The sequence below is a fragment of the Anneissia japonica genome, unplaced genomic scaffold, assembly GCF_011630105.1.
Source record: "Anneissia japonica isolate Jap-2015-1 unplaced genomic scaffold, ASM1163010v1 scaffold11779_len1430905_cov172, whole genome shotgun sequence".
Lineage (NCBI taxonomy): Eukaryota > Metazoa > Echinodermata > Crinoidea > Comatulida > Comatulidae > Anneissia > Anneissia japonica.
Window position 1 is genome coordinate 109,328 of NW_022740041.1, and position 12,073 is coordinate 121,400.

General features: G+C 33.6%; 1 protein-coding gene across 1 annotated transcript in view; it reads left to right on the forward strand.

Moving 5' to 3' along the window:
• LOC117118135 (MAM and LDL-receptor class A domain-containing protein 1-like) overlaps positions 1 to 7,409 on the forward strand; it is a gene marked incomplete at its 3' end in the record, with an annotated part of 115,392 nt that extends 107,983 nt beyond the window's left edge. Inside the window, 5 exon segments of the mRNA XM_033262642.1 lie at positions 1,219 to 1,326; positions 2,809 to 2,986; positions 3,331 to 3,593; positions 6,646 to 6,785; positions 7,256 to 7,409. Of these exon segments, the coding sequence (XP_033118533.1) occupies positions 1,219 to 1,326; positions 2,809 to 2,986; positions 3,331 to 3,593; positions 6,646 to 6,785; positions 7,256 to 7,409 (843 nt within the window).
• Between the last annotated feature and the right edge of the window lie 4,664 nt (positions 7,410 to 12,073).

The window sequence follows — 12,073 nt, forward strand, 5'->3', positions numbered from 1 at the left end:
AGATGTGTATAAGAATTTATTGTGAGTGTTCATATTACAAGATTCACAAAACAACTTACAACTGACATAAACCATGAACTTGTAAAGGTATTTGATTGACTCAGCTTTAACAAACTATTGTTAAACATTACCAAAACTAACTCTGACATTTTCCATCCAAATCAGAAGAAGTGCCCTGAAATTGATGATTGTCTTAAGATTAATGGTAAAGCAATTGTTTATTTCTTGGGGATAATTTTAAATGAACATATTAATTGGAAAATTCATATTGACTCCTTTGCAAAAATATCTCTAAATCAATAGGAGTAATTGGCAGAGTCAAACATTTTTCCTACGAATATTTTGCTCGCTCTTTACAATACCTTAATTTTGCCTTACCTTTAGTACGGAAATATTATATGGGGAAGTGACTATCCTACAACTCTTGTCAAATTATATAACCTCCAAAAATGTGTTATTCGTATAATTACATCATTACCATAGGTGAAATGCTAAGTCACTATTTTACGTTTGTGTGTGTTGGATTTCTTTATGATTTTATTTTTATTAATGAGAGTATTGATAGCCCTTTCTTTTAAATTCCCATATGTGTTTTGAGAATTGAAATACAATACAATCTATTCAAGCTTTGAACATGTTTCTAGCCAGTTTCACAAGTTAAGTAGTTGAATATCTCTGGCAAATCTAAACTGGATGTCTCTCCATCTCCATTTCAACTAGAGGTCTCTTTATTCAAAAGCAAACTGACTTTTTATAGCACTTTTAAAATAATAATGTAGTAATATAATATAATATAATAATACAATATATATGTAATAATAATACAATATTATAATAATAATATATATTTTAATATAATGTTATTATAATATAATATATTATAAGTATACAATAATATATATGTGTGTGTGTATTATATTATTATAATATTATAATAATATATGTATGTATGTGTGTGTATGTATTGTTTTTTTTTTTTCAGTCATTAATTGAATGTTTTTTCTTTCTGTATATGCATGTGAAATTCTGAAATAAAGATAGAATTAACATAATCTACGCATAAATATTAATGGTCAAGCTGTTATATTCGTCATTATTGTCTAGTAACCGTATTAAGTCATAAACGTCTTTTTAAAGTGACACCTAAACTGACCTAGTACAGCGGCCTCTCTTTATATTTTATGTACGTAAGCCTCCTACATATTTTTGTATTTCCAGGCTGTAATGGGACTAGATGCCCAAATGGCGTGTGTTTAAGTAATACAAGCATTTGTGATGGAATTAACAATTGTGGTGACTGGTCAGATGAGTTGGGTTGCTACAATTGTAAGTATATTTATAACACTCAGCAGTACTCTTTCTTGCAAAATGTTTGTCGGGACAATGCACGTTTTTTTAAGTAGGCCTATCACTGTATCTTTCATCATTTCTTCCAGAAGGAATAACTGAAGTGATAATGATAATAAAAAATCATTATAAAATACTATGGAAATTATAAAATAAATGATTTTAATGATGATAATAAGACTAAGATTAATATGCCTAGTGAAAGTGTAACAATAGAATTCAATGTAATGTAGTTGAATTTATATCCTTCATACCGAAACTGTCTCAAAGCGCCAAAGGTGTGGACAAGGACTTACAGTAACTAATTGCTTCTCCCTAAGGATCTCTTCGTGTCTGAGCTGCCCGGTATACCGGTACCAGCCATCGTCTATCCAAAATAGGGACTGTATGGATTAGTACGCCGGGTTGACCCTCTACTCGTCTCGAAAGATATACAGAGTTCTTTAAAGAGCGCATGGGCCAAGTTGTGTAAATTTGGCCTACGGTTTATAGTTCTTATCCAAGAAGACTTGTTCCACCACCAAACCGTAGACGAGCGTGCAGTATGGTGTACGTTGCGCCTTAATCGCTCAGCCACCTACCTTTTTTATTTATTCAGCTTTAGGCACGCCTATGATATGCCAAACAATGAACTAAATCACTCTTCAAAGTGGCAATCCCATCACAAGACAACAGGGCCCGTATGGGCCAGTACACCGGAGTAACCCCCTACTCATTTCAAAAGATTTACTGGGTTCTTTAAAGTGCACATAAGCATTTGTGTAGACTGGGCCTACGGTTTATTGTTCCTATCCGAGAAGACTTGTTCCGCCATCGGAACTGGGAGCGAAGCGACCGCGAACCCGGGCTATTATTGTTGGCTATGGTTGCAGTGCCCATGCCTTAACCGCTTGGCCATTCGACTCGCTCAACCTTGCAATAATAAGACTAATAACTGTATATATTTTAAAGCAATAATTTATGCAACCTGATAATAGTTGGAAAACACCAACTATTCTCAGGTATACACCAGTTGAGTCGCTAAATTTTAAATGAAAAATTTTCGAGACCCTGTTAACTACCACTGCGGGACATCCAGAGGCCTAGGAATTTTTTCTACGTAGTCACCAGTGTTTCTGTGCTGTGACCGGTGTACTACCTTCTTGTTGTAGTGAGGTAGTCTAGGACAAAATACCAAAACCAAAAAACAAGAAAATAGGGACGCATAAAACCTGGAGTATCTCCGGTTGTAGAAAGAGAATATCTTTCTGGAAAAAAATAAATTTTCGAACAAGCTTTGCAGCCTCTGGCTGGATCTCCCCTCCCCCACCCCCACCACTACCCCCAGTGAAAAGTTGTGAAACGTTGGTGGCGCTGTTTAAAAATAGACCCGAAAAAGGGTGTATAGTGTATTCTGTTTGAATTAGCTTGTAATTTATTCAGAATATTTAAACCTGTGTTTTTGATAATGCATTATTCTAGCATCTGTTACTGTATGTGGAATGCAACAAACTCAAGTAAGTAGTTCCCGCATTGTCGGAGGGGAAGATTCATATCCAGGAGAATGGCCTTGGATGCTTTCGTTTGAGATCTATGGCAGATTTTACTGTGGTGCATCTTTAATCAACGAGAAGTGGGCCATAACAGCTGCTCACTGCATGTAAGACATTTGTTCACATTTTGTCTTCCCTATAATATTTGTAACATTATTATCACCGTGTCGATAACGTTATTTGAAGGAATAAATTTCAGGTTTGATTCGCTGTAACCCCTGTGAGTACAGGTACTTATGCGATGTTGAAATAAAACGTCACGTACATCTGTAAAAGATGTATTATTTTGTGAAAAAGAGTGAAATATTTAACATTTTTGGGATGATGATATACAACTACAACAATTAAGTGATAAATTACAAAAAAAAAATTGCAATAACTCTTGATTCATCTAAAGTGTATGCAAAATATCGTATCAGTACATGACTATATATTTTTTTTTTTTCTCCAGCGATTCTTTGGGAGAAATTAGTATTACTGCAGGAATAACAACTCAGGACGATAATTCTGTGTTTCGTGAACGTGTCCTTATTGCTGAGACTGTTATCCATCCAGAGTATGATGACGTTAGTAATGATAATGATATTGCATTACTTAGACTCGATTCACCGGTGCAATTTAATCAATTTGTTCAGCCACTTTGCTATGAAAGCTTAGAATATCGACCAGGTACATTGTGTTATGCAGCAGGATGGGGACGCTTGTCGCAATATGGTAAAATAATGATTTTACATTTGTATGTATGTAGGGCTTGACTTTGATATTGGTCCGCTACAACATCCTTGTAGTTTATTGTAACAGAGCCTATCCACTCAATATTTGAAAATAATTTAGCAACGTACCAGAGCCTATCCACTCAATTTATTACAGTCACCCACTCATTGTTTTTTTTTATTCCAAATAATAACTAAAAATAATAATAATAAAACTGTGTTTACATAGCGCCTTATAGACCACTGATGCCTCTAGGCACTGTAGGTGTACAGTGGCGTATCTAGAGGTCTGGGGGGGCTGATGGGAGCGCGAATGTGAAGTGGGGGTGGGGGCCCGTATTTCTCGACTGAGACGTGAATTTACGCCCACAAACCTTGCAGTTATTAATATTTTGGTTATAATAGAAAATTATGACGTCACTGACAATAGTTAGCATGCATACCTCATAAGCTAGACGCAGGGTTCCCGGAACGCCGCCCTCAGCGGCGAGTGCGAAGCACGCCTCAGGGTCAAAAGTGGAACGTGAAATTTGGATATGGTTTCGTAGTCAGATTTGCGAGAAAAACTTCAGCTACCCGTATTTCTCGACTGAGACATCAGTAGGAGCTGTAATTTGTATGGCAAGGAGATTGTGCAACCCTTCATTCGTATTAAGGGAATTTACGCCCAGAAACTTTGTAGTTATTAATATTTTGGTTATAATAGAAAATATTTATTTTTTTGGTGACGTCACACTCACATTAGTTAGCATGCATACGTCATAAGCTAGATTACGTCACCTTTTCCTGGTAAGGCAAACTTTCCCGGTGTGCTTTTTTCATGGATAAACAAACACCACTGCTTTGCACATGGATGCCTTGCCCAAGCCAGGGCTACAAGAGCCGCATTGTTAGCATTGTATAATACTTAAACAAGGTACCTCTGCAACTGAATTATTCCTATTTTTTTTTTTTTTTTTTTTCTTATTTTAATGTATTTCTTCCGAAAGTGTACTCTCTATCACATATAATTCCACTGGCTTAGTTAGGCCTAGGACTAGTCTTATGCCTCATCGTCCCCCGCTACACAGTACATCAGCAGCCCCTCCCCCATACAGTACAGACATTACTCACTGCTATTGTCAATAGTATGCAGTTCAATAATTTTTAAATGCTATTTTGTTTCTTAGTTTAAGACTTAACCATGTTATTTTCACTTGATCCAGTGCCTTAAGTTTTTAGAGATCTAATAGGCCTATCCCCCCAACAAAAAGCTTGCGCCCCCAGTCGCTCCCCCATTCGAAAACTTCGAAGCAAAAAAAATTAGGCTAGGCTTATGCTTATGCTGTCACGGTTAACGTGTATTCGGGAATCTAAGAAGCAATATTTTTCTGTGGGCGTGGCCACCGAAAATAAATTCCACGCCCCCTCATATTTTGGTCGCGCCCCTCACCAGCCCCCCATTTTAATACTGCTAGGTACGCCACTGCATGGTGGGGCTGAGGTGATCTACTTTTCAAAATTGTGTCCCTCCCTGTCCCCCCTCTATTTTGCCTTCCTGGAGCCGCCACTGATAATGATAAATTAAGTAAATCACCAATGTTTGAGAAATCAAAATGCTAACTAATATTTTGTGTGCTCCCTATCTCCCTAGTCCTGTTTGATCGTACATTAGACGGCATTATTTCCACTCACAATAGTGTAGTCGCAATATTACTTACACAAAAGTGAAATTCAAAAACAGGAGAAAACCTCTTGATTGATTTTTAAAAATACTGTACATTACATGCAAAAGGACTATTAAAATTAAGGACTGTTTTAAGCTTATCTTATTTGTTTTTCATTGTTCGAATTTTTGAATATGTCACAAGCTAATCAGTAGATAATAAATCATTATTTTAATAAATGTTAGTTTGCACGAAATATATAAACGGGCATAATTATGACTAAAAGGATAATTTAATTTTTTTTTATGAGTATTTCAGTGGCAGATTCAAGGGGCCCAGCCAGCCCCTTGAATATATTGAAATTATTTTCAAATTCAGTCTGAGAGTGCAATTTCCGACCAATTGGAAGTGGCATAATCATAAATTTTCTTACCTAAGCCCTAAAAGCATGGTGGGGCTGAGGTGGTCTACTCTCTCCATCTGTAAAAGTACCTCTCTGGGCCCAGCTCTATTTTAAATTACTGGATCCGCCACTGGATACTTTGAAAATTTCGTAAGGGAATAAATGTTAATTGCATTGCCTAAAATCTGAGACAACTATACACGTGTTTTGTCTCAGCTAAAATCAATTGAAAGGCTATAGGCGCCAGACCTTCCGGGAGTTTCCTCCCCTGGTCCCAAATTAAGGCTTGGGCGTACGGCCAAAGGCTTTATTTTTAATTTCGTCCCCCCCCCCCACTTTTAACCACGGATCGACGCCCTTGCTACGCCGCGCCTGATCATTATGCCTATAGGACAAGTAGTTGGAAATAATATATTCATTTGAAAAGTTGGGCTCTTGGTGTATATGTGTTGCATAGAAGACTTTGATAAAACGGCATATAAAAAATATATAATAATTTTAAACTAACTAATTAACTTTACGTAACAATAATAAGAAAAAACATTTTAAGTAGAAAGTGAATACAGTAATTATTATCTGTCAGTAAACAGACGGTGAATGTTAGCTTTATTTTGCACCAATTTAAATTTAGAATGAGTTACACCGTCCGATTTTTTATTTCTTATGTGCATTCTAGAAAATAGTGCTACAAACTGCATCAATCATTATTTTCCCACACAAGTGTAAACACGATGTTACACGAAATTAACCAGCTGACAGCTTACGCATGCGCAAGTTTCTCATATTGCATGTACTTTACCATAATTGGCAAATAAATTTTAGCTTATTGAAAATTGCAAAATTGTGTATATTGCTTTAATCGGTTTGCCATTTAAATTAGCGTACCAGTAAGACGTTTTGTTAACAACTTCGTCATTACTCCATAAAATTTGCTTCAGTATCTTTAGTATGATAGCTGTATAACGCAGATGATTCGACTTTAAAAAATGCATTATTTTTACAAGGTACCAATCCAAACACACTGCAAGATACAAGTGTTCCGCTGCTGAGTATCGAAGAATGTCGCAGTCTATATCCTGAGTATAGCGTAACTGACAATATGATTTGTGCTGGTTATGCTTCTGGCGGTCAAAGCGTGTGTTTCGTATGTTAATATATTTGTCAAAATACTTTGGATTACTTAGGTACTCAAATGTATTTGTGTACAATTGCATGATGATGAATTATGTTTTTGAATATTAATGCAGGTTTTGAAATTTGAAAATAAATGAAAAAAATAATCATATTTAGTAATATTTTAAATATAGACGATAAAAATTATTTAAAGACCCAGTCCTGGAAAATGCCTTTTCTCTTTGACAGTGAAGATGATAATAACAAAAATAATAACAATACAAATTACTGTAAGACTAACGATAAGTATATAATAATAATGACAGCAATTATAATAACAAAACAATTATGATTTAAATGATAGTAATGATGATATTAAAGGACGGCGATGTTAATGATGATGATGATTATAGCAATAATCGTCATAGGCCTAATAATATAATAAATATTATTATTATAATTATTAATATAATAATATTCGATTCAATACGTTGCTGACAGGGTGATAGCGGTGGTCCTTTGATGTGCAAATCAGATGATGATACCTGGAACCTTGTCGGTGTCACAAGCTGGGGAGTAGGATGTGCTCGACCAAATAGACCTGGAGTATACGCGAAAGTGTCTAAATATGCTGATTTCATACAGCAGACAATCGGTAAGTTTATTTGTGAATGTATTATATGAACTAACGTGTTATAAGTACTGAATGCTCAGTACATCCCCGAATAGTTGCGAAAAAATCTTGCAAGTGATTTGGGTGGGAATCAAACCCACGACCTCTAGGTAACTAACCTGATGCCTTAATCACTAGACCACCGAGTTTGCGCTTGGTGGATAGTGATGAATCTGATCCCCATGTAGCAATGGGTACTGCAATCCTATTCCGAAGAGGAGTGGACCTAACAAAGAAACTTGAGAAACACCACATGTAATGAGACGCGAAATGGAGTTATGATATTTGTTACAAAGTCTACAATTTTATTAGTAACTTTGTAAAAGATCGAGGGCGGAATAACGTATTCCATAATAAGATAATTTCTATAAGAGAATTTTGTGGTCAGCCGTATCAAAACCTTAGAAAGGTCAATGAAAATCCAATATCAGATTGCCAGTCTTCAAATGCATCACCAATTATGTTTAAAGTTCGATACTTACTACTATTGCAGCAGCAGCCGTGTTGAAACCACAAATGTAAAAAGGCCCACAAATGTAATAATACCCACAACTGTAACAACCAGTGCCTACACAAATGTAACAACAAAACATGATATCTTCACCCACAAATGTAATAATTTCTTTTAATTTCGAATGTAGGAGCTAAGACCCAACATATAACTGTCCCATATATTTTGTGGCATAAGTATGATATATTTCAGCGTTTAATGAAGTGAGAGTCCATTTTGTTTTTATTCTATAGAGGTTAGAAGTCATTTGAGGTCAAATATTAATTTTGATAGTATGCTTAAATCATGCTCATTACGCATGCTGCAAAAATTGTTTATTATGTAAATGTCATGGGGAAGCTTTTCAGGTTATTGCAGGTCAAGGGTTATTTAAGATAAAATGCTGGAAAATATAAATAATGTAATGGTACGTGTAGCAAAATATTTGAATCTACATCGTTCATGGCATTCGTTCGAAGAAGCTAAATATTTCAAAATAGTAACCATATTTTTTTTTTTTTTTGGCAATAGTTATAGTAACGGAAACAATTAACAGAGAACTTAACAAAAGAGAATTCCAAAAATTATACCTCTATCACATGCCCCATAATATGCGATGATACCAATTTATTTGACGATGTTAACTACCTCCTAATTGATGACAATGAGTATGAAATAGGCCCATAAATACGCAATAGATCAACTGTGAAATGTGAAATTAATGACTATGGAATGAAGCTGATTGAGTTATGTTAAAATACATCAATGTGCATAGTTAATATAAGGAAAGTGGGTGACGAAGAAGGCGAATTTACATTTAGTAATTTTAATGGCAAAATTGTTAATGATCATTTGATTATATTTACTCTGTTCTTTAGCAAAATAAGTAGTTTTAAAATAAGTAGCCGAATCAAATTATACCATTATTCCTTAATCTTTAATATCAATTTTAGTAAAACAGATCAGACGTATGTAAATGAAGGGTTCCAAGTTATTACTTTGATTATAAAGTTTATATAGCAAATGAAAACGAAATCAAGATAAATAATAATAGTATCATTCAACAAATTATTTAAGCGCTAATTCAAAATAATGAAAATATTAATATGAGTCTAAATTTAATTGCTTATTTATGAATTTTGCAAAAATAAGACAAAATAAAAAATCATATAACAAGGATTGGTTTGACAAAAAATTGTAGAAATAAAAGGAAAGATATTTATAAAGCTTAAACACTTCTAGAAATGATAGATCTAACAAGAATTTACCTGCATTTACCAAGAAAGAAATATCAGGAAATACAAAAGATTGATTCAGATTAAGAGGTTTTAATACTCTAAATCTTTAAATGAAAAAGAAAAGTATTAATTCATTAACAGTTGATAACGGAAAACACTTTTGGAATTTGTTTAGAAAAAGAAAAATCTAAGGCAACGAAATATCTCATAGTGATTGGATAGATTATTTTTCAAATTTATTTGTTAATGACCAACAAGTAATAAATGAGATTGATGGTACAGGTATGTATTGCAACATAGATACAGATCCCGTGAATATTGATGTAATGAATGCAAAAATTACGGTTGACGAGGTCAACGAAAGTACATTGGCTTTGAGAGAAAATGCGTCAACTGGTATTGAATTTCAACCGCCATTTTTAACGATGCGTTAACCTTTACATTTTGACTTAACTACAATTTTTAATATAGTTATTAATACGGGAAATATACCTTCAACTTGGACAAGTTCTATCATAATTCCATTATTTACATTGGGGGATAGAAAACCTGTCACAAAACTACTGTAGTATATTATCTCTGATTACAGCAACTTGCAAAATATTGACGAGAGTACTTTATAATCTTCTTCTGAAATGGAAACCAATAAAATAATTTACTTATTTGCAGATGATCATGTGCTAATGGCACAGTTCCAATTAAAATTACAAGAATTAATTATTGAGTTCAATAAATATTGTATTAAATTCGGAATTAGTGTTAATTTGAAGAAATATAAGATAATTGTGTTCAGAAATGGGGAAATTCTCAGGCACTACGTAAAATGGACATGGGTAATGTTATTAAAGTCGTTCTTTATTTTAAATAATTAGGCATTGTTTTTTTTTTTCATTTCGTGGTATATGGCCTATGGCACAAAATACCCTGGCAGAACAGGCGTCTAAGTCTATGTACGTAAGTCGACATAAAATTAGATCTAAAAGACTGACAAGAATGATCAAGTATTGGCTGAGAATTATAAAACTGGATAGAGAGAGATTTGTACATAATGCATATGTGGAACAGTTAAGATTTATCGATAGTGAGAGTGATTGCTTGGCCAGTTGCAATAGGTCTCTTTTGTTTCATTATGGATGTGGGGAAGTCCAAGGGGTGGTTGATGAAACAGCCTTCATTTATAATTTTAACAAACGATGCCAAGACATAAATGAGCAAAATTGGTTTAGCAGTACATTAATAACTTAAGTAATTTAAAACAATACCCTAGATTCAAACGTAATTTTGAACTGAATCTACCTCTCAATGAATATAGTATATTAAATTGTTGATGAATTCTTTTTGTATATCAAATCATAGTCTTGAATTTAAAAAGGGGTGTAAACACAAGTGAAACTTTTTGTAAATTATGTCCTCGGAATACAGTGATATTATTAGAAAATGTTTTATCTTCCATGCATTTAAGAGAAAAGAAAACAAGGAATCATTATTAAAAAAATTTATTTAAGATATTGTCGCAGCACACTTACTTCATTTGCAATATATTTGTTTTACAAGGGGCCTGGAGATTATATAAATTCCCTATATAGGAAGCGAGAATAATAATTTATGCAAGTTAGCTTAATTATACAAATTAGTTGGGAAAATAGTATATAGGGCATCCGTATCTTGACAACCGCTGGTCGTAGAAGTTAATTTTCTTTCAAAATATTCAGTAGGCTTATATGCATGTTTCTACTTCTTCCAATAAGATATATTTTCCGAAAATGATATAACCTTTGACACATAATATACCCCTCCTAGAACATATGTCCTCGGAAAACAGTAATGTTATTAGAAAAGTATGTTTGTTTATTTTCAATGCATTTATAGGAAAAGAAAACAAGGAAACATGTGTGTTAACGAAATTTATTTAAGATATTGTCGCAGCACACTTACTTCATTTGCAATATATTTGTTTTACAAGGGGCCTGGAGATTATATAAATTCCCTATATAGGAAGCGAGAATAATAATTTATGCAAGTTAGCTTAATTATACAAATTAGTTGGGAAAATAGTATATAGGGCATCCGTATCTTGACAACCGCTGGTCGTAGAAGTTAATTTTCTTTCAAAATATTCAGTAGGCTTATATGCATGTTTCTACTTCTTCCAATAAGATATATTTTCCGAAAATGATATAACCTTTGACACATAATATACCCCTCCTAGAACATATGTCCTCGGAAAACAGTAATGTTATTAGAAAAGTATGTTTGTTTATTTTCAATGCATTTATAGGAAAAGAAAACAAGGAAACATGTGTGTTAACGAAATTTATTTAAGATATTGTCGCAGCACACTTACTTCATTTGCAATATATTTGTTCTCCAAGGTGCCAGGAGTTTATGTAAATTCCCTATATGGTAAGCGAGAATAATATGCAAGTTAGATTAATTATACAAATTAGTACATAGGGCATCCGTATCTTGACAACCGCTGGTTGTAGAAGTTAATCTTCTTTCAAAATATTTAGTAGGCTTTTATGCATGTTTCTACTTCTTCCAATGAGATATATTTTCCGAAAATGACATAACCTTTGACAAATAATATACCCCTTCTAGAACCTTTGACCTTAAATCCCTTTCAGATTTTAGAAAATGACACTTTCACTATTTTTGTTGTTCGCAGGCCTTATAAAATCAAACGATCAAAGTGACATGCTTCTGTCACAAAATACACGGTATATCTCCTACATTGGAAGTTTAAATAAAAAATTGAAGAACTTTTAAGTCATTAAAAGATACCTCTTAAGAACCAAAATTTTCCTCCAAAAAAATAAATAAATAAAAATTTAAAAAAAACAAAAAAAAAACTTACACTTAACACTTGGAAGCCAGATCCGCCCCTGGAAATACTTACGATGTTATTCAATAATAAA